This window comes from Leiobunum rupestre, chromosome 9, assembly GCF_980474605.1.
Source record: "Leiobunum rupestre chromosome 9, qqLeiRupe1.1.hap1, whole genome shotgun sequence".
In the NCBI taxonomy this organism is placed as follows: Eukaryota; Metazoa; Arthropoda; class Arachnida; order Opiliones; family Sclerosomatidae; genus Leiobunum; species Leiobunum rupestre.
This window is the reverse complement of record NC_143392.1, coordinates 12499810-12522476: the sequence shown is the minus strand read 5'-3', so window position 1 is coordinate 12522476 and position 22667 is coordinate 12499810. Positions and strand designations below refer to the sequence as shown.

The 22667-nt window shown below is 35.4% G+C and overlaps 7 protein-coding genes across 12 annotated transcripts; 2 read left to right on the top strand and 5 right to left on the bottom strand.

The window, feature by feature from the left end:
- Window positions 1-12: 12 nt before the first annotated feature.
- On the top strand, window positions 13-21477 carry LOC149926565 (uncharacterized). Of its 2 annotated transcripts, XM_090158929.1 has the most exons (8): window positions 13-168; window positions 7186-7269; window positions 16950-18489; window positions 18557-18873; window positions 18943-19109; window positions 19175-19385; window positions 19460-19603; window positions 21241-21477. In XM_090158929.1, exons 3-8 carry the CDS (start codon window positions 17013-17015, stop codon window positions 21400-21402), a joined length of 2478 nt encoding a protein of 825 aa, XP_090015055.1. In that variant the 5' UTR covers window positions 13-168; window positions 7186-7269; window positions 16950-17012; the 3' UTR covers window positions 21403-21477. The 2 variants fall into 2 exon arrangements, with proteins under 2 accessions (XP_090015055.1, XP_090015056.1); XM_090158930.1 differs by lacking the exons at window positions 13-168; window positions 7186-7269 and adding an exon at window positions 16465-16600.
- Window positions 514-1292, bottom strand: LOC149926571 (uncharacterized). The gene is made up of 2 exons (XM_090157714.1): window positions 948-1292; window positions 514-753 (listed from the first exon to the last, which is right to left on the bottom strand). Exons 1-2 carry the CDS (start codon window positions 1290-1292, stop codon window positions 514-516), a joined length of 585 nt encoding a protein of 194 aa, XP_090013840.1.
- LOC149926570 (glucose-fructose oxidoreductase domain-containing protein 2) lies at window positions 2462-5090 on the bottom strand. The gene is made up of 2 exons (XM_090158931.1): window positions 3487-5090; window positions 2462-3429 (listed from the first exon to the last, which is right to left on the bottom strand). Exons 1-2 carry the CDS (start codon window positions 4586-4588, stop codon window positions 3305-3307), a joined length of 1227 nt encoding a protein of 408 aa, XP_090015057.1. The 5' UTR covers window positions 4589-5090; the 3' UTR covers window positions 2462-3304.
- On the top strand, window positions 4902-6934 carry MsrA (methionine sulfoxide reductase A). 5 transcript variants are annotated; one of them, XM_090158934.1, is made up of 4 exons: window positions 4902-5141; window positions 5821-5990; window positions 6062-6313; window positions 6381-6934. In XM_090158934.1, the coding sequence occupies exons 1-4, from the start codon at window positions 5085-5087 to the stop codon at window positions 6610-6612; spliced, it is 711 nt and encodes a 236-aa protein (XP_090015060.1). In that variant the 5' UTR covers window positions 4902-5084; the 3' UTR covers window positions 6613-6934. The 5 variants fall into 5 exon arrangements, with proteins under 5 accessions (XP_090015060.1, XP_090015062.1, XP_090015061.1 ...); XM_090158936.1 differs by having other exon boundaries at window positions 5112-5240; XM_090158935.1 differs by lacking the exon at window positions 4902-5141 and adding an exon at window positions 5226-5291.
- LOC149926568 (uncharacterized protein B0272.4-like) lies at window positions 6750-9343 on the bottom strand. The gene is made up of 8 exons (XM_090157713.1): window positions 9243-9343; window positions 7756-7903; window positions 7625-7697; window positions 7500-7569; window positions 7322-7442; window positions 7168-7257; window positions 6962-7108; window positions 6750-6902 (listed from the first exon to the last, which is right to left on the bottom strand). Exons 1-8 carry the CDS (start codon window positions 9293-9295, stop codon window positions 6750-6752), a joined length of 855 nt encoding a protein of 284 aa, XP_090013839.1. The 5' UTR covers window positions 9296-9343.
- LOC149926567 (enoyl-CoA delta isomerase 2-like) lies at window positions 14001-16285 on the bottom strand. Its single transcript, XM_090158163.1, has 9 exons — window positions 16072-16285; window positions 15748-15922; window positions 15586-15684; window positions 15326-15514; window positions 14904-15085; window positions 14720-14840; window positions 14572-14661; window positions 14362-14505; window positions 14001-14286 (listed from the first exon to the last, which is right to left on the bottom strand). The coding sequence occupies exons 1-9, from the start codon at window positions 16176-16178 to the stop codon at window positions 14131-14133; spliced, it is 1263 nt and encodes a 420-aa protein (XP_090014289.1). The 5' UTR covers window positions 16179-16285; the 3' UTR covers window positions 14001-14130.
- On the bottom strand, window positions 19505-20908 carry LOC149926566 (uncharacterized; the record flags this gene model as incomplete). The annotated part of the gene is made up of 5 exons (XM_090159263.1): window positions 19505-19807; window positions 20191-20406; window positions 20466-20654; window positions 20715-20771; window positions 20855-20908. Coding segments are annotated over 5 exons (702 nt in total), but the record flags the coding sequence as incomplete, so codon positions are not given.
- Window positions 21478-22667: the final 1190 nt, after the last annotated feature.

The following is a 22667-nucleotide window of genomic DNA, read 5'->3' as shown; positions in this document are numbered from 1 at the left end:
ATAAAATTTTGATTTTAACAGTGAGCGGGAAAGTGTTTACCGGTTTTGGATTGCATCTTCTTCAAATCATTCGTTAATTGGTTATATATTTGAACTTTTACGGATTTGTTTGAAGCTACTTTTCCTCGTTACTGAATTATAAACTGAATAAATTGACAAGATAAGGAGGTAACTATTAAAAAAATTATTAAATCTTTGGGTATGCATGGGTTACTGTGAAATGGCAAGGCCTAAAAGCTTTGCGTCTATAAACTATGTCCCATTCTCCGGGGCCGGGGCCCGGGTGTCGCTAAAACAAATACAAATGGGTGTTTTTGCAACCCTCTTTCTAAGATCCTTGTGTTGAACTCTGGTGATGTTATATGTTAAATTAATGATTAGGAAACGTGCCGAACCTGTATATTTTATTTAAAATAGTGAAATATGGTATCAATGGTTTGAAGTTTTATGCATGTCACATTTGATAAGCTGGGCTTCATATGTTACCAGATTTTATTTATGATAGTAGTCCAGTTAGTTTCTGAAGAATTCTATAATTTGAAACACAGTTTCGGTGTCGCCATATTGATTCATTTGAGCACTTGCTACACACCGATATACACCAAAGTCAACCGGCCTGACATCTCTGATTAAAACAACTGATGAGCCTTGAAATAAGTGATGCGTGAATCTGACATCATCAAAATCCAAAATTTGATATCCAGGTTGATTGGGATAAGGATATCCGCCTTCGATTTTGCTCCAAACAGGATTCTGGTTAAAAATATATGACAATCACTATTTGGCAATAAGACATAATCATAAGAAATTTTATTTCAATGTTCGTTGCGAGTTTGCAATTTTTTTTAAAATTTAACAATTTGCAAATAGAACTAAACTAACTAATATTTAAAATGATTAACAAAGTTATAATTTTCAAATAGTATTAATACAAAATAACAACTTACTGAAACTACATTAGCTCCTGTTGGTAGATTGCATATCAGCTCAGCATCTCTTCCTCCAAACAACAGATTAACTCTTCCATTTCCTAAGAATTTGCCAGGGAAAATTTCTGGCCCGATGTATTTTGGTCCATGGGGATCATATCTATTTTCGGGTGGTGGTGGTGGTCCTGGATAGGGGTAGTACCTTTCAGGGCGGTAGGGATCGTATCCGTATCTATCAACATAATTGTTATAAAACTCGTTATATCTATCAGTATCACCGTAATAATCATAGGGAAATTGGTAACGGAATGTTTTCTTGCTGAGAGTGTTCCTACTATTACTATTACTGCTACTAACAAACATTAAAGTTAATAAAAATTGAAATCCTAGAAGAGAAATAACTCGCGTCATGATGGCAAAGAGGATAAGCTGGGTATATCAAATCCTCACTTAAGACAGTCCTGAAGCCGGAATGAAACTTTCAACTTTCTCATCGCGAAAGTCATTTAATATAAATTCTTCACGGTTTCTTAACTCTGGACAAAAAAGGAAGAAAAGCTTATTTTTAAAGAGGGGGATGTCAATTTGATAACTGTGAAGGGAAGGTATTGTATTGAGGAGGGGAGAAACTGAGTGACACATCTGGGTTTAACATTCATGCCAAGGTTGGGAGGAAATTATAGACGCCATCAAGTTACGCCTAAATATATGGCATAACTCGGGGATCTTCGAGCGTGTATATCACATGGTCTTTTCTTGATTTGCAAGTTTAACGTACTTACACCTTGTTATTATTATCATGCTGAATAATTTCCCACGGTTTTTTTGACATTGCTATGCATTCTTTTGGAGTTTGTTAACCGTACAAATAGATTTTTATCAAAATAAACAAAGGGCTGCAGAAGTATATTGAGATTTATCAAAGAAAACATTTAATCCATTCCGGTAATTTTAAGGTTTTCCGATTTAAGAATGTTTTCATTTGAAGGCCACATTGATGTAATGAAGGGTATTTAGTGGATAAAAGCATGCGGAACATGCTTTTAATCAATGGGGATTGAGGGACCTTCCTCATCCATATCCATAGAATGAACCCTCATGGTTCTTTAATTGAGGGAAAGACCTTGCATGTGGTCTTTTGCACAATTATGGTGGGGAAATATGAAATATACCTGTAAGTTTATTTATCTTGGGTGTAAACAAGTTATTGGCCTATTCATTTTAATGTATGACATATTTGACAGAAGAGATCATTTTCTAGGAACTTTTCCTTTACTGATATTTAATATACTCGAAGAATTAATAGTAGCTCCTTTAAAAGTTTTGTTTTTAAAATATTATGAATGTGGCAATTTAATTGTAGATGGAGGCACATAGCCTAAGTTTTTAAAATGTGTTTTTGAAACATCACGCTTGGGTGCATTTTGTTAATTTTGTGCTTAGTGGTTCGATGGTTTTGATTAGAGCTGTTCAGATATTTTTGAACTGAGGTAAAAGGTTGAAAATAAAACTTACATCCTGGTTTTAAAAAATTGCTTTATTTTCCAATTTTATAAGCAAAAAAAGAGGTGTTAAAAATCTTGAAATGGCACAGTAAGATTAAAATGAGAGAGAGAACAACATAAAAATGTATCTAGCAGATATTCTGGGCTTAAAACCAAAAATACATGTACATTAATTTCACACATGAAAGGCCATGGATGCCTGCATCCACTTCCACTACAATATTTTCCCACAACCTCCGAATCCTGAATTAGGCTACATTACCTATTACTTTTAGGCTTTTTCTAGTGCAATAAATTTACATATTCAAGATAAACGTACATGCCTACAACAAATTAAAATTTGTTCAAAAATACAGTGACTAGCAAGAAGTATCTTTTGGCTTTCTTAACAGAAATATAGGTACAGTAGCTGTATATTAGATTCTTTTTTATGATAGTTATGGTTGGAATGATTTTTACATATACATACTTCTTAGGGAGGGTGATGGAAAGGCTAAATGCTGGTTTTTTATTGTAGAAAAACTAAAATAATGCCGTGAATGAGTAGTAAACTCAGTAGTTGATGAAAACTTAACAAACATAAGGTAAAATGGGCCCTTAAAATTATTTGGCTATAAAAATCAGTGTTGCATAAATTAAATATTTTATATATACACACATAAAAGGTGTATCGGGTAGTTATGATACTATTTGAATATGCAAATCACTACTAAAACTATATTAAGTTAAATAAATATCACAGTTGATTTTATAATCTACAACAAAATGGCCCATAATGCCTTTATCCTTACGTGTCAGTTTGAAACTAAAAAGTTAACAAAACTAAATTTTTTGGAGGTTTTCTTTTAAACTAATCATTGAGAATTAGTTTCACAATGAGTATGTATTCCTTCTAAGTAGAGAAGAAAGTACGGGATTTGGATCTATTTCCTCCATATGTAGCTCAACTTTGATCCAACTCCGAGATTCTGATGATTCTCTGATGGCATCAATTACTAAAAAAAATATCAAAAATATAGCTTATATTTCAAGATAGAAGATTTTATATTTACCAGCCTGAATGTAATGACCATCTTCGAATGAAGCTGCCATGGCTACCGGTTCTTTGATCCAGTTGTTGCGATCCTCAGCCGAAGTGAAAGCTTCTTTGAGTGCGGAGATCAGTTTAATGAGACCTTTCATGTATGGCTTTGGAAGAATGACATTCAGTCTATTTTGAATGTTGTCAGACATCATAGAAGCCAAAGTGCTTTGAGAGCTACTTTTAGGGAGCATGGATGAAGAATATTTCAAATCTTCTACATCCAAATAAAGAGCGTCCTCCTTTAGACTGTCATGGCGTCTGCCGTATAAGTCTCCTCCTTTTACCACCACATATCCAGTGGTACCACACACCAAAATTTCTTGAAGGAACTGACCCGGAATGTGATTATTAAGAACAACAGTCGCGCAAGAGCCTTTATCCAATTCCATTTCAAAGGAACAAAAATCATCACTGGTGATCTGGCGGATTCCTTTTATAAACTCGTTGGTTTTTGCAAATGTGCGTAGCATGCCGTGTACCCTGATGGCTCTTTGTCCCGTAACGTACGTGAGAATATCAATTATGTGGCTGCCAATGTTTGACAGAAGTCCACCAGCCATAGTTCCATCGCACATCCAATCGTAATGGTCCATGGTTGCCGTTGTACCGCATTGAACCTTCACGTCGCACACTGTTACGGTACCAATGTATCCATCTTCTATAACTTTCTTCATTTGTACAAAGGCTGGTAAAAACCTCAAACTGTGGCAAATTACGGAGATCAATAGAGGATAATATTGAGCTGCCCGAACCATTTTCAACACTTCTCGTTGACATAGCCCAGCTGGACGATCACAAATAACGTGTTTCCCGATACCAAGAGCTTTGGCTGCGATTTGAGCGTGTAAATGAGGAGGGCATACTATGTACACCAAATCTACCCCTTTTCTAAGTAAAAGGTCGTCAACCACGCCTGTGTAAAAGGGTATCCCCAGTTCGTGAGCCACCGCTTCAGCCGATTCAACAGTTCTCCCCCAAATAGCTTCAACTCGAAAGCCTCGACCCCTGAGACAAGGCACGAGTATTTTGACGATCTTACCAGTGCCAAAAACACCAACGCCGGGTAACATTCTCGCGGTGTTTAATATTGGCCTAAAAATAACGCTTTTTCAAAGCTACGAGTCCGAAACTTTTAAAAAATCGAGAGCAAAACGCAAACGACGAGGAGCATGATTTTTTTTTCGACAAAATTTGTAACGAACGTGAAAGACGTAATTGTATTGGGAAAACCTCGTATTCTCCTATTGGTCTAGTTTTTGAATAGAAAGGTGAATGCGGACTCTGATTGGTAGCGTAATAAAATCCACCTGCAGGTAAACCCGCTTTCTAAAACCCGAGGGCTTATTTCCTAGCCCCCGCTGTCCTCATTGCCCCTTTTTCCAAAGCAGCGGGAATTACCGTGGAGTCCTGTTTTCTCGCAAAAAGGAACGTCGAATTGTTGCGAAATTTCCTATCATAACCGTGGGGAGTCCGGAGCCGACGGGTTTTCTCGATTACAAATTCACTGTTGCGCAATATTTTTCGTCATTGAGCGGATGAGGTGCCCCCTTGACAGTTGCCGTACTAATGAATACCTACTTGGGAGTACGCAGATTTTTCACTTACTATCTGTCACGTGGTCTGGTAAGCGTTTGAGCATAGATATACTATCCCTATGGCCTTCATTTTGTTTTTATCTGAGGGTCTGGCAACTATACGAAAGTTCTGCATTTTCTTGGGAAGGTAGTTATTTACTTTTTCAAGCTTATGGGTCAACTTTTAGGAAGTCAAATTGTTAGTATTTTGTGCCTGTTTGAAACGTACTCTTAAGGTTTTTTCTTTAGTTTTTTTAAACAAATTGTTTGGCGCCATTTGTTTTTTATAAACGTTTTATCAGAAGTTTATAATATATAATTTGAGAGAAGTGTCAATCGCCGCCAAATCGCATCGACTCGCAATTTACTGGGAAATGTGAAAATTGGAAAGCACGGTTTGTTTTGAAAAATCAGTGGCAGTCTGCAAATATAGGGAGCTAAGTTCTACGCCACACGACGTCACCCATGCTTTTTCCTATAAAAAAAAATTCCACCCAACATGGCAGGCACAGCCAAAGCTCTGGAGTGTTAGTTCCCTATAGAGTAATATCATTTTGTAACTTTGGCCATTGCTGCCATTTTAGGCGTATTTTTTTCTCTATGGAAAAATCATGGGTGACGTCACACTGATACTATACACTTTTACAGAAAATAACATTTTGTTAGGGATATATTATATGCTTCTGTTTTTATTTGTTATAAGTGGTAAATAATTGCTGTTTTCTCAGAGTTATCGTAATATGAAGTTATTCGAACCTGATGTAGAAACTAAGAAGGCAACCTTTGCCTTGGGTTGCTTTTGGGGTTGCGACGCTCATTACGGCTGTACACCTGGAGTAATTCGCACCAAAGTCGGTTACACTGGTGGAAACAAAGTGAACCCTACTTACCGGGATTTGTAAGATTTCTGAATCTTGCGTAAATATTATAATTTCAAATACCAATTTCAAGACACTAATGTTTCTTCAGAGGTGATCATACCGAATCTATTGAGGTTGAATTTGATCCAACTGTGACGAATTTTGAAAAGCTGTTGGTTGTCTTTTGGAAAACGCACGATCCATCTTGCAAAAATAAGACTCAATACAAGTCTGCTATATATTATCATGATGATGAACAAAAAAATATCGCTGATACTCAAATGAAACAAATTCAAAGCGTAACTAATAAAACAATTGTTACTGAAATCCATAAAGCTGGAACATTTTACGCGGCAGAATTGTGAGTGCATTGATCAAGAGGGCACCTTTTGATAATAATTAATGTTAATTGTGTATGGTTTTTACAGATACCATCAAAAATATGTGCTCCAAAATCATCCCAATTTATTTGAAAGCTTGGGAATTAAAGGGTCGGACGTTATTTCTTCTCACGTAGCTTGCCGACTAAATGGCTACGTTGGAAGATGTGGTACCACGGCAGATTTTGAAAATGAGTGGGCCAAACTTGGTATCAACGAAGAACAAGCCAATTATGTCCGTAAAGAGATTGTTAGTGGCAATGGTCCTGTTTGCCATTAGCCATTGAAAATTTTTGTTTGAGAAATGTTACCATACTCATTAAGTTTTGCATAATACAAAAATATTAGTTTTATTTTAAATTATTATGAATATAAAATATCTTATCAAAAAGTTACAAATTGAAAATTTAAAATAAATTATTTCTTTTTTCTCTGCAAAAAAGCTTCTAATGCATTTTTGAAGAAATCAGAGTTTTTACATTTTATTACATTTTCAATTTCCTTTTTATTAGTTTTGAGTAGAATTTCTTTTTCCGCTCCTTGTAGTAATTCTTTGGACAAATAAAGAGACTAAAAAAAGCAATAAAATTGTTTTAAAAATATTTTCTTAATTTTCTTTCAATACTTACTAATTTTGATAATTTAGTCATGTTGAAAATTTGCTTTTCAACTTCTGCATCAAATGAATCTGTGTTGTACACTTCAGTTACAAGATTATAATTGTTCTTAGCTTCAATCGCATTGATTTTCTTTCCCAAACTTAGCATCTCATAGGCCTATAGAAATTGCGTAAATAAAAGTATTTGTTACGATACTTTTAAAAGCTAATTTGAACCTTTCTTTTTCCCATTAGACGTGGAAACGTATAAGAAGAGCAACCTTCAGGACACAATCCCAAACTGGAAAACGGGGTGATAAAAGTGGCCTAAACAACACAGTAATTATTATTTTATCATTAACTGGAAGTTATTATTTGAAATTTCCTTTACCGTTTCTATCGCGTACACCGCATCACAAAGTCCCAATATTGTAGTACCAATTCCAATAGCATTACCGTTCACCACAGCTACCATTGGTTTGGGAAAATTAATAAATGATTCCACGTAATTTCTAATAACAGGATTATATTATTACATATTTATAAAATTTATAACCAAGAAAACATACTTTAAAGTGTTATTATCCTGTATATCTACGTTTTTGAGATCAGTTCCGCTACAGAAAATATCCCCTTTACCTGTTTGGGAGTAAATTATATACTTTCGTACTATCGTGAAATGTTATTATATTACCTCTAAGGACACATAATAATATCGATTCATCTTTAGCGCTTTGATTTATTACATCTGTAACTCCACAATACATCTAAGTTTTACAGGACATTTATTATTAAATTATATGGAGAGGTAAAATATAAACTTGCCTCTTTTGTCATAGCATTTCTCTTGGCTAAATTGTCCAGCCAAATTGTCCGTATTTCACCTTTAGTTTCAACTTGAACACCATTAATGTTAAATTCGATTTGATTTGTACTCATTTTAACTTTTGATACGTATGGCTTCTGGTAAAAACTAGGATTAAAACGTGCACAGTTAAATGTTTTTGTGTCTAAACGTAATTTCTTGATACGTATTATAGTAGAAGTATTAGAATGTGAAAATTGAAAACACTTCAGGTGGTTTTCAAATGGTCCTATTTTCGCGACAACCGAGAAAAATTTACCGCGATGTATATCGTAAAAATTTCACTACCTAGAAATATTTATGTAAACCATACCATGTTTCTTCTATAAAATAGTTTTAAAAATTAATATATTACGATTTCACTAGGGACAAAATTTTTCTTCCGAAAAATAGAGTGCGCGTGCAAATAACATTATCGGGAAGTTAAAAACTTATCTTCTCTGATGTATCATATACTTCTGATTAAAGTAATAATTTCGATTACCATTTTGATGAAGAGTAATAAGATTCAAATATTTTGGAACATTGGGAGTATTTATTTTTTAATCTCAGCATTTTGATATCCAAGTGTAGCTGAAGTATTTAAGTCAACACTATTTATATTCGTACAGTGGACTATGTATTTAAAAAAAAACCTGTTAGGGCAAATGCAGTTCAGTTTTGAAACACCAATTAGTACGCTACCCAAGAGCAAAATTCTAGCACGTCTAAAAATCCATATTTGGAAAAAACCAACTTTTGTTTCAAATCTAATGGCAGTTACCCGGTTGGCACTTTTTTGATATTTTTTAAATTTAATTAAATTAAAATCAAATCAATCAAATTTTTTTTAAATCGTATTTTTTTGATTTTATTGAATTAATTAATTTTTAAACAATGGCTCTTTTCCTGTATAATTAACGGATATTTTACTTTTATCAGTAATTTAATTATTATTTGCTCAGTGGCGTCGCTAGGGTGTTTTAGGCGGCGCTTGAGCCACCTGAAAAATTTCTGAAGCGCCACCTAAAAATTCCGAAAAGCGCCTCCTAAAATTCAGAATTTTTCCAATTCACTTGGTGAAAAGTTTCTTCAAACTTAAAGATGGGCATCAAAATTTCATTTTTCCAAGTCGGTCTCAATGTTTCAACTTTACAAACCTTTTTGGGAGCCCCCCCCTCCCCCATATCACTCAATGAGACGCCCCTTTATGGCTTAAGCGCCACCAGTTTTGAAATCCTGGTGACGCCACTGTATTTGCTCAGATTTTCTATATATTTTATTTTTTTGAAAACCTGTTTTTAGCAATTTTTTATTTCTTCATTGAAATATACATTGTGTGATTTAAATAAAGATTTTTTTCAAAAAACACATTTAAGTTAAAAAAGTGTAAACATATTAAGGAATGAGTCTGTTTTATGTGAAAGGCTTTCTATATATTATTAAAAAAACCCTATCGAAGACTTACTTGACTTTTGCTCTCAAGTGCGCTCTGCAACTTCTGCTTGTACATCGACCCATACAATCACCGCCCGCACTTTTTAGTTTTACCTCGAAATATATTTTTAGTGAAACTATTGTTTTGACCGAAATGTAATAGTAGTAGTAGTTGTTAATTTTCCGCCAATCGGAAAAATAAAAAATTGAAACATATGTTCCTTTCTGAGGTTTATTTTTATTTTCCGACTTACACCCCTAAGTGGTAGTAATAGTAGTTAGTCGTTTTCATACTGCCGCGACAGCATAACAGCGAAATATAATTTGAATGGGAATATTTTGCTGACCGAAATGTAGTAGTGGTAGTAGCAAGTTTATTAAACCAGAAAAAAAACACGATTGTGCATCGCACCAGGCTTGAAAATAATACAATATATACATTATTTAAAAGAATTTTTACCGGCTCGCTTGTACATACAATAAAAATAAAAGAGTTTCCACTATTGTACAATTAATTAATTAATTTTACAATAGTGGAAACTCTTTTATTTTGATTTTATATATACATTATCTCATAAGTAACATAGTAGAGATAAGTATAACACTTCCATTGTTTCAATGCTATTTTTCTAACCGAACCTATTTTCAACACTGACTTGGACTTGCAACCGCACGGAGTAGTATATTAATGTTCTTGGCATTAGTATATATGTGGGCACATTTTAGACACTAGGGGGCTCCGTGCTGAATAAAACCTGCATTGCGCAATAACTGTGAACATCAGTTCGGTAATAATCTAGGCTATTTGTCATACTTATAATATTATGTTACTTATGGTTATATACAGAGATAAACATCAAATTTTATTTATAAAGTTTATGGTTGAAAGGATGTAAGCTCCACGGCAGGAATCGCTCAGCAATTCCATTCTTTCATCTTATTGATAAATGTATCAATACGTGTAGGGAGCTGTTGACTCGCGTGGCATGATGGGCTTTCCACCACCCTCCTAAGCAGTGTTCCGGGGTGGTAAATACCACCTGACATTTATTGTGGCAAAAAGTGTCATGGTAAATAATGATTTTTAGTGACAAATTGACATATAGTGGCAAATATTAGAAAAAGTAAAAATACTAATAAATGTTTCGTATGAAATACCATTGGGCTATTTTTTATATTTTTCACATAAATATATAAAATGTTTGGCTATTTTGAAACATTTGTAAAACACAATTAAATATTTTTATTTTATTCATTGCTAAAAGTTATAGCAAATAAAGTGTTCTAAGAGTACAAAATAATTTTTTCCCCTATTTGTCATTATATGCCATTATTTGTCACTATATGCCATTATTTGTAAAATTTGCCATTACTTGTCACTATTTACCAGTGACATGGCCTATATTAGAAAAAAGTGACATTTTAGGAACACTGCTCCTAAGTCCTACGCAATCTAACCCGGGCAACTGAATAAAGGCAATAAAAGTCGCTAGATGACTTGGCTATGATCCTAGCTGATTATTATTATTATTATTATTATTTCCCGCCCTACGAGACCAGTCGGCCGATTATTGCTGAAAGTATCTAGCTAGGCTAATACCCAAGGCACCACCAGTCCTTAGGCCCAAGTCATCTACCGACTTATAATGCCCTTAAACAGGTGGTCGGGTTACAATACGTAGGAGGATCACTATTCTAATGATTTGGGAAAAGCTTTCTCCATCAACACCGATGTTAGCGTGTTACCGGAAAGTGCCTTTTTTCAACGACTTCTCAAAAACAATACTCATGGAGGCCTCGATAAAAAAACTCTTTGACCCTCTTGTACAAACTTCATATCAACATATATTTTCTGAACCAAACAACCCACTCTTCCGAATCTCCGTACGTAATCACTATGAGCAGCCCTTGGCAGCTTTGGTACTATCATCCAAGAAGAAGATGATACTCGGGCAGAAGGAGAACTTCTGGTCCTAGTCCTACCGAAGAGGAGCGTCCTTGTGCCACATGGACATGCCTAGAGACAGGAGTGAGCTTAAAAACTGCCAAACTGGGTCTAAATCGCACCACTGACGCTGTTCTCACAGTCATAGAATGGCATGCTCTTAACCAATCTTTCAGCCTTTCTCTGCCCGCTCTCATTGGGATTTAGTGTACCTCCTGTGGAACATGGATCCCATACAGATGAGGAACAGCAGTGAATATTCCCAATATATGGTTGGCGAAAAATGAAGTATATTAGCTTACGCACTTATGACTGGCAATTAAGTAATATTACAAAAAAAAGTTTCACTTTGTACTTTTACCTATGAAAACAAGAAAATTAGTAGGAATATTAACAAAAAAGTCACGGATAACCTGGATAAGTCAAGGATTTGCAACCGGAAAATTGAGTACGAACCCACGTATAGGCGCCTGCGAAGAAATCAAGAGAGCCAATGGCCTTTGAGGCAATGTTTTGAATATGCCTGTTCCAGGATAAGTTAGGAGAGATAACCACACCTAGGTACTTGTGAGTGGCAGTACGCTTAATGTCGATATCACGAAGGCGATAAACTGGATTATCACTGTATGGTACTGTGCCAATACGCAGATGCGCAGTCTTTGTCTCGTGTAAGGCATTTTCCATTTAACAGCCCAATTTGTTATTTCGTAGGCATGACGCCTCAGCTCGGAATATAGCAGCAAAGAGTTTTCCGGGTGTCATATATATAGAAAATCAACAGCAGAGGTTCAAGAACAGAACCTTGAGAAACACCTGACGGGACTGAATAACAGCTTGACTGTTCCCCTTCAAGAACCACGGAGAAGCGGCGTTCGTCAAGGAAGGAAGAGATCCATTGTAAAAGTTTGGGTGATAATCAAAACTTCTCAGCTTGGCTTTCAGTAGTTCACGAGGGACTTTGCCAAATGCTTCGGCCAAGTCAAAGAAAACCACATCAGTAAGTAAGCCCTTGTCCACCAATCCTCAATACAGCTAATGAGCTTGATCTCAGTTGAGTGGTTTATTCGAAAGCCATGTTGCGTTGATGCCACAAGCTGGTGATGTGCTTCAAAAGCTTACAGACAATGCAAGTCAAAGAGACTGCTCTATAATTTCGTCTTGATACGGTACCTTGAGGGGTAGCAATGGCACTGTAATCAAAAGATCCGTCGTGTGGTCCGGTGGAAAATGCGTTGCAAGAATCTCCAATAAGGTAGTTTCTTCGGTGGGCGTAAGAGACGGCAAAAGGTACGGCTTCTTGGGTCTTGGCGTAACGCCTTCGAGAAATATTTTTTTCGCGATTGTAACGTGTGGGACAATACAGTCCGCTCGTACATCTGATTAATGAGGGCGAGATATGTGCCAACGTGGGGACAGGGGTAAGGACCACCCGTTGGGGGATTTGTGGTCGTCCTCACACGGCCAGCCACAAACTCTGCCTCCCAGACGGGCCCTAATTGGGTTAGAGTGTGCAATAACTGGTGGCTTTACTGGGGAGTCGGGGTCCGGCTCTGGTAACCCATAAGGGCGGTGGCGCACTTGGAGATGTTAGCTCTGATCAAATGGTCATATCTCCACCTCCAACTTCGGTCAGGTTTGGGCTGGAAACTGAGCTTTGGCTCAGGCTAACGGAGAGGGTCCAGGCAAACTGGCCGCCTCGGCGGATTGGGTAGCCTGCTGTGGGGCGGCGGGCCTCCGTATGAGGGCACGGTGGGGCACACCGGGATCTCCGGTGCCAGCTGTGCCGGGTTATGCGGATCGCTGTGAGCCCGTCGCTCCCCTTTAGACACTCTGGAGTTGCTATAGCATCCGCTCTTAATCCCACTGCTGTGTGCGAAGTGAGGGGTTGGTCGTCCCATTGTTGCACCTTCTGCTGGGTTGAGTGGCTTGCGTCTAAGGTGAGACCATCAGTAGTAGGGTACTACTACCCATGCTGGATTTGTCACCTGGCTGTGGACGCTGGTGTAGGGCACTATGATGATAGACCTCCGGTGGTGTGGTTTTAACCTTACCGATACACCGGGCTATAAATTCTGACACACTGCCTCCCAGACGATTGGGATTACAGGAGTACGCCACTACTCCCGGCCTTTGAGAAATATAGGGTACGAGTAATAGTAGTTAGTCGTTGTCAATAGTGCCGCGATAGCATAACAGATGGTTAATTTAATTTTTTTAATAACTATCGACCCGTAGTTTCTCAGCAACGGGTGAACAAATACGAACGATAGGGTACAAATATGTCTCTCGAAACACCTTTGGGCCCGTAAATCATTACGTTGATAAATGGGGTATGAAAATGTTTTTCATCGTGATAACAGTTGTGTGACACTTCCTATTCTTCACATGCAAATGTTTTACTGAGAGCTGAGCTATTGACAAGAAAGACTGCATTACGGGCTTCGTCGCCGTTTTGCGTCCGCTTGTTGATGACGTCGCTCGGTTACTAGCTCTCAGTAAAATATTCCCCAAAGTGACAAACTTATGGAATAATATTATAGACTCATGCGTCTGTAGCCTATTATTTCTCAGCAACCACTTAAGGGACCCATCTAAATTATTGGTCAATACGAATTTGATACCTTATAGGTCGTTAAAATGAGATTTGTAATATCATGTGTAAAGTTACTAATATCCATGTCCTCTCAATGTGGAACTAATATTACGGCCCGGCCGCCTTGTTAATTTTGTCAGAAGTAATCTAATCATTTGTAGGTACATGCAAAAGCCTATTATTAGGTCCTTATGATAGGCTTATGGTATGTGTAATGTCTATTTTTTTTAAACGAAATGGTGGAAAAAAAGTACACCTTTATATAATCATTTTATTAAAATATACAAAAGTAAATATTTATATCCCATAAATCAATTTTAGGAAAAAGTATATTGTATAACTAGCAATTTTGCTTAAGCCCAACATTTTTTTACAATTCTCTTAATATTTAGATTTCCCCTGGAAAAAAGCCATTATGGCTTTTTTGCAATCCTCCGAAACCCACCTTTCTTTTAATCGCTCACATTCTTCAAAATTCACTTTGCGTAAAAGTTCAATTTCCGAATTACGAGTTAGCTGCTTTGCATATGCTAAAGACTATAAAGAAATTAAACATGTGTTGTGTGGAGTCAGATGGTTACCTATATTAATCCTAATTTAAGTATTACATACCAGCTTCGGTAAGGCTGCAATAGTGTCCAATATTTTCGATACTTCTTTTTCAAAACTGTCTCCGGGAAACACTTCAGTTAATAAGCCCAATGTCTTGGCCTCAGCAGCTGTGATTTTCTTATTTAGCATTAAAATTTCATTTGCCTGGGATGGAATGTTTATTAAAACCTGACGAATTTATAAATTAGGAAACTAATAAGAGATGCAGACTTTAGCGCTTCCCATAATCTTGGGGAAGGTGTACGAAGAGCAGCCTTCGGGTGATTGCCCTAAAGCACTGAATGGAGTATGAAATGTCGCCTAAAATATAAATTATTTGTAAAAATCATTCCATTTATATTTACATTGTAAGTTATACTTTGTCCGTTGCGTATACAAAGTCAAATAGTCCTAATACTGTGACTGCAATTCCAACTGCGGGACCGTTTATGACACCTATCAATGGCTTGGAAAAATTCACAAAAGCATCTACATAGTTCCTATTAATACAGAATTATTACCAATCTTATTCAATCTAAACTGAATCCATGATAGTGTAATACTTAAGTAAAACTGCACTTTTTGCCGCAATTTCTTCTAAATTTACATCACCCCCACCGAGTTTTATAAAATTACTCAAATCATTGCCACTTGAAAAATAATCTCCTGTGCCACGAAAAACTATTGCCGCTACAGTGCTATCCTTGTCACCTTCATTCAAAATTTCAGTAATACTCAGGTACATCTAAAAAATTGGTTATAATTTGATCATTTTACAATTGATGTAATTAGAAAAAGCCAAAATGTATTTATTTATTAAAATCAGCGCTAGATCACATTGGTCTTTCGACTCTATTGAAGCGTACATGCTGGTGACTTTTTGCTTTGCTATCTTGGGCTGGGGGAAAATTTGACCCTCCAATCATCTCAACATAGTCACTCTCCCTAACTATAAATAAATACTTTCTGGTAAAAGTATATTTACCTCTGCTGTTATGGCATTTTTCTTTTCTGGGCGGTTTAATTGAATAGTTAATATGCCATTGTTTTTGATCACATTCATTCCGGGGTATTGATTTGAAGTTGAAGCACTGGTCTCATCAGTTGCGCTATTTATATTTTGAGCGTTTAAAAGGCTGGTCACTGTCTCAATATATTGACCTCTCGCATCATCCTGCGTAATATAAGTATATTTAGGTATTAAGCTAATTTTAAATTGTAAATTTGTAATGAATTTTAAATTACTTTCGATAATTCACCCAATGCAGTCCATGCTTGCCATTTGGCTTTTCCAACAAAATCTAAGGCACTAGGTTTTGCTACGTTACATTTTCCCACTGTTCCCTAGCGAAAATTTTAAATTTTATCAGTTCTGATGGCAATAGTTTAAGTACAAAGATTATTTACTTGTTTGAATAGAGCGTAAAGTTTAAGCTTCACATCATTGTCTGGCTCCTCATTTAGAGTAGTGACTAATTTCTGTGATTCAATAAATTTTTGTTCCATCGCAGAACTGGAAAGGCTTTGTTTTGGAACCATAGTACCCGCAGTTTTGTAAACTGGATTGAGTATTCTAATATTCCTGAGTGAACAGGGAAAAAATCACAATTATAACCGATAACCTTGGCGCCTTTACCAGTACATGAAGATGATACTAGGGTTTAATTGTTTATTTATTAACTGTTGAAGAAACACTTGTCATACAAAACATCAATTATAGTTGTATGTTACCTTGTAGTTAAAGAAGATCCCCAATGATAGGGCTTTATCCAACCAAAATATAATGGTTTTACTGATTGGGCACCAAACCTAACGAATTTCCTCAATGCCCCAGCCATTCTATCACAGCTTTAAAATCTGGAGGAACTAAAAAGAGTTTATTATAATAATCGCCTTGGGGTCCGGTCTAGCCTCTTTCATATAAATTTTTAGTTAAGTTTTTTATCTTGTTTGTCACTTTAAATTACGATCATTGGTTCTTGGTAGTATAAACGTCATTATTGACGGCGGTATTTGATTGGTGTAGTAATAGCGGGATGAATGTTTATTGGCTACTTCACTTTTGAAAGATGTAAAAGTGGAAAAAACGAGATAGAAGAGCACCGGGAGCGAAGGTACTCCAAAAGTATCTCAAAATGTTTTACATCTACTTCACTGTCTTCACATGACAGCACTAGTTACATTTACTTTGTTCTAGATTTTTATTTTTAACCCTAATTTTTAAATTTGGAATCAAGAAGGAAAGCGACCATTTGATGAAGTAAGGAAAACGATATTATAGTGTTATAGTTTCGAATTTTTTGTGATCGGCTTTCGAAATATGGTTGTGTCAAAAGAGAAGTTCTAGCATGGAACTAGGCTTAGGAATTTATAGAAACCGTTGGGGGAGGGTAAAATTACGTCACTAGGGGAAAAACTGAATGCAATAAACTGGACAGTCACCTCTTTAAAAAAAAATTGCCCCCTTCTAATCATCAAAATCTGGGAAGGGGTTAAACAGGTTTATAGGAAAGTAGATTTAAAAAAATTTCCATTGCAATAAATACCAAAAGACTTTTGTATTTGTTTAGGTACAATTTGTGTATTTAAATAAGTTATTTATTTTGTAGATTATTTGATGGCTATGGACACTTTGAAAATATGTTTGGGAAGTGAGAACATTGTTTTTGGACATGAAATCTAAGAAGCCTGCAAGTGTTTTGTCGTATAATCTTCATTCTGAATTGGATTTGTTGCCAAAGAAAGTTATTAAAGTCGACGATGACATAGAAGTAATTGTTAGTGACATTTCTTTACCAGATTGTCATGATACCTCATCTTGGAACTCTTCTCTCGCATTAATACGGAACACCAACCCCGAATGGTTAAGTAACTTCTCTTTGGTTTTAGCTGGAAGTCCTTTAAAGAGAGGCAATGGTGTTTCGCGTAAAGTTTACAACTTTAATAAAACAAAAACTAAAGCTAGACAAGGAAAAGTAAAAGTCCCTCCTAAACCTCATAAAAACAGTTGTAAAATGGTAGACAATGGAATGGAGCTACCATCTTCTCTCAACATTTCTTCAAAGAAGTTAGAGGTTATTTTACAAAAAAATGAAGCTGAAGAAAAAAAGTGTCTTTTGAAAACCAGTGACCTGGTCACAATAAAAGAAGAAATTGACAGCTCTTCCAAACGGTTTCTTCCTGAGCCATTTAAGAGTGTGAAAGCTCAATACTCAGATAAAGGGTCTTCCCAGTGTAATACGTTCTGCAATGGCCACAACACCTTTCCTTCATCTGTACAAAATTGTGATAAAACGAAATCTTCCCAGAAAGTGACTGTTTTTAATTTACCACAAGATACTTATTTCCTACAAAAAAAAATTAAACAGGAGTTTAATTGTGAAAATACTGCTTCCAAAGTATACAATCCAACAGTGACTGTTCAAAATAACTTAAACCTTACAAATGGTAGTTTGTTTTATCCCGATTCGGATTTAGAAAACAGGTCTCATTCTACATCTCCGTCATGTAGCACTAACGCCTCGATTTCTTCATTAAGTGACGAGCAATCTGAAAAATGGAATAATTTGAAAGGTAGTAGAGAGATGAAACAACTCTACACATCTTTGAGTGAAATTCCATGGGCGCAACATTGGAATCCTGATATGGTTTTGGGTGAAGGTAGGAAACCTCGCCTATTAAAGAAACGATTTTCTAAACCAAAGACTCCAGTCAAACTGTCCACATTAGCCAAGAAAAGGGCAGTTAAAATTTTATCAACCAAATCACCAAACAAAATTCAAGAAACCAAGAATAGTAAAGTTGCTTGTCTACAGACTCTTACCTTTAAAAAGAATACTGAAGATAATTTGCGTGCAAAACCTAATTTAAATGCAAAGTCATATTTGGAAAATGGAAAACCTGAGAAATTGAAGGTCAAGCCATCTGCGAAGAGTAGAACTGATAAAAAGGAAAAGTTTGCCATTCGGTTTGATTTCATCAATTCCAAATCCAACGAGAAAACAAATTCAAAAGGGAAAAATGTTTCCGTTTCTCAAAACAAAGTTTTATATCCTGTCAATGGTTCTTACAAATTGAATGGATTAACCAAGAAAGCAAATATGCCGGAGTTGAAGGTGAAACTGGAGGCTGTTGATGCTAAAAAAGAAGGTAAAAAACTAGTTTGTGGTTAAATACTGAACACAAAAATTCAGTCACTTTTATAAATTTTTTTCAGCCGTTGATATATTGAAAATTGGAGAGAACTTTAGTAAATCCAAAATCAATTTTGACAACGTTCTTTCTTATCACATGGACCATATTCTTCAGCGGAACCTTACTTTTTGTCTCAATGGAAAAGATGGAAATTTTTCCGAAATTGAAGGCTCCAAATCAAAAAAGCTACGTAAAAATGAAGATGATGGGATGAGATTCAGCGTACGTCATACTGAGGGTGCTTTTAGATACAAAGAAATTGCTGTGAAAAAACATCCAGGATTCATTCAGATCATTCTCATTCCCAATAACAACAAACAAAATGGCTTAGCTATTGAGGTGATTATATTAGCCTCAAATAAGTGCTATTTTAAATATGTCTTAAGCTCAATTTTTTGTTTCCAACAGACGTTGATTGAATTGAAAGACGCTTTAGTCACTGCTAGTAAAGACTCGAGCTGCAAACTCGTACTTCTGAATAGTAGTGGAAGCGTTTTCTGTTGCGGAATTGACTTGGGTCCTTTGCTAGGCTCTGATAAACTAAAAGTTGCAGAAAAAACAGCTAATGCGATACAGTAATAATTATTTATTTATTTTTAACTAAATGATTAACTTTAATTTATACAACAAAATTTTACAGAGATTTGGTTAAAATATTGGCATTATTCAGCAAACCTCTGGTGGCGGCGGTAAATGGAGCTACAGTTGGTTTTGGAGTGGCAATTTTAACCTTTTGTGATGTAGTTTTTGCCAGTGATAAAGCTATATTTTATACACCCTACGCTAAACTTGGCCACATTCCTGAAGCGGCTCTAACTTTGACCCTACCCCAAGCTGTTGGGACCATTATTGTAAGATATATGAAGGCTTTACGTACTTGGTCAACAATTATTTAACTAATTGAGTAAATTTATTTTATTTTTAGTCATCAGATATGTTGTTGCGTGGTTATAAGCTAACTGCTCAGGAAGCTAAAGTTCACGGCCTGGTGTCGGAAATCATGTGGCCGACTACTTTAATGGAGGAGGTCATTCCCCGAGTGAAGAAAATGATTAGTCAACCCTTAGCTGTGAGTGGTACCTTTTTGTTAATAGTCATAAGGAAGGCAATAGCCTCGGTAAACAGGACCTTCGTATAATGGTAAAGCTATCCTATATGTTTTGCGTTCCTTCCACATGCATACTTGATTTCGAGCACATTCGCAACTTTTATAAGTTTCATATTTGCGATAGGTGATGTGTCCGCATAAATCATTTTCTCTACATTTCGGTAACTAAATTTAGAAAATGTAAACCTTGTATTATTTCTCACTTTTTGATGAATACCGGGTTTTCACTAAAAAAGTTTCAAGAGCTACTAATTATAAATCTTTTGGGTGACCTTGAAAAATGTCACAAGGTCATTCAATTATTATCTTGGTTCCAATTAGAAAAGTATTTTCCATTACATTTCATATTCAATTAACTTATCATTGTGTAAAGGAATGTTTTTCTAATTGGAACAAATTACTAATCTTTATAGCTATTGTGATTATTTTTGAATGAACTTGGAAGACAAAGTTTATGGTCATCCAAATTTTGATTGCAAAATTTACCTCTGCTCTTACTCTGGATAATTTTTTAGTGAAAATCATGAATAATTTTGTGGTATACTGACTGGATGGCAAAAATATGTTTGTTGTCGTTGGGTATACCCTGGTGACTCTCCCAGATCAGTTTTCATATCCTTAAAATAGTGCGTTTGTGTATCGCAATTGCAACCCACATACGCTTCCCTTTTGATTAGGCCACTTTTGAGGTGTTTGGCCATTCCTGTTTGCAAAGCAGGCTCGTTCCTTCCGCATTTCGGTAAATCTCCCACTGGACTGCAAAACTATTTGCCACACTTTATATATTATTCTTAAATTTTTGGTTATATTATATAGTTTTTACCTTAAGTTGAATCCGACTGCTTACATTCACTGAATGTTTGTCTTTTGATATCCAATTCCACGGACATTCTGAACGATCTGCGCATTTGCACAATCGAACCACTTTTGGTGATAGCCAAAAACGCCTATAGATGATATTGCATGCCTGGTGTGGATCTGGGCAAACGGGCAAATTCCTTTCAGACTTAACCTTGTTGGAATATTGATAATTAGTATTAATTTGATAATAAAAGTTGAGTACTTATCTTACTCCATTTCCAAATGTTACGTATGATTCTCGATATTTGGCATTGATCACTAAATATTTCTGAGAAATGCACCAAATTATGATAATTAACAAAGTTAATATAGTCATATCGTCCTTTTAAAAAATTTTGCCTTTCTGCTTACGATGTATTCATCAATTGGCTTTTTGCGGAGGTTTCTTTTTTCTGCCTTATCCAATTATTTTTTCCCCCTACTTGGACTTTCTCAATTCCCAGAATGTATATAATTTATAAGGCTTGTGGGTGTTGGGTGGAGAATCAAACTAGCTTTGAGGAAAGCCACATTGCTTATGAGAAAGAGAGGAAGAGAATATTAAACGTGGTTTATCACAAACTTCATTTCTTAGAATAATTTAGGCCATCCCTGGTTGCTATGTAGTTGGTTTGCTTCTTTTATTTAGGACTGTCATCTTTTTATCTTACAAAAATTCTAAATTTTTTTAGTTTTTCTTTCTTGGCTATTGCAAATTGTGTTTTCTATTTCCTTAATTTTTTTTTAACATTGTTTAGAATATGCAGCTAATGAAGATGATGTGGAGATCGAACCAGCTGGATCGATTAAAGTTCACTTTGGAAAACGAAACTCGATTGCTTCCGAAACAATGGGTGTCTGCCAATTGTCAAAAATCCATACGCGAAGTGATCAAACAAGGAGGATATTGTATCAATTGACCCCTTTGACCCCCGTCTAACTCTGCTTTTTAATTCCAATTCATTGATTCTTAATATATTTATTTATGAAATATTCATTTGAGCTTATTCCGCCTTTAACAAATGACCTTTGGTAGTGCTGTTTAAAAATAATTTTTCTGTTCATTTCTTTAGTGTTCCTCGAACGTACTCCACTGACCACTTAATTTTCAGTTTTAGACAAAATATAGTGGCATTTTGTGTTTAGTTTTTTTTGCGTAAGCTTACTTTTTTTGTCATGGAATTTTATTTTATTTTAAACTTAGGATTTAGTTGATGATGATCCTCTTATTACCTCTAATTTAAGAGATGTAAATAATTTACCGTTTTGGCCTAATACTTTTACTATTGGGAAAAAGGTACCCCAAAAAACTCCTAAGAAGTAAGAAGAAAATTTTGGCTTCCTGTTTTACTACCCCAAAGTTAGGGTTTTATTTTAAATCATTGTGGCTTCCTTTAGACTTTTTTACATTACAATTATTTAATTTTGGTACTTGTACGAATGTAATTTCAATTGATTCCCATTAAATGAATTTGGTTCCTTTACGTAGCTGCTTTAGAGAAGATCTCAATTTTATTTCCCATCTGTAATATTTTGTTCTTTGAATGAATTAGTCGTGTTTTGTTTTTATTGTTTCATTTCAACTGTATATTTTTTCACCCTTTGTTAGGAAAGGTTATTAGTGGTGACGAAATATATGGTGTAGATTAGCTGAGACGATGGTAAATATTGTTAATAACTTGGTTTTAATAAAATCTTGTTTATTTTAATACGTATTCCTTCGGGTAGTTTTAAATAATTATACTCTTATATTATTAGTAATCCTCCAAATGTTTAGTAATAAAAACTGACAAGGTACAATATTAAACTAATTTTTTACAAACCCAATGATATTGAATATATTTTATAAAAAATCCCTCATTTTAATTGTCATTAAAATCATCAATAGACTACACCATACTTTAATATCTTATTAAATAAAGGGGGGTTTCATTAAAAAAAATTTTAATAATGTGGCAAAAATTTAAACATAAACTGGTTTTATTTTTTTTCTTGTAATCCTAGTTCATAGCGAGTTTTATTAATAAAATGTTATAAAAAAAATGCATTTGTAATATTAACCTACGCGAAATTTTTTAGGGTGTTCACTGACATTATAGAATACATGTATACAGGGTGTCTTAATTTGATCAGCCCAGGCGTTTTTCTCAAAAACTGTAGTTGCTAAAAATGTGAAATTATCAGG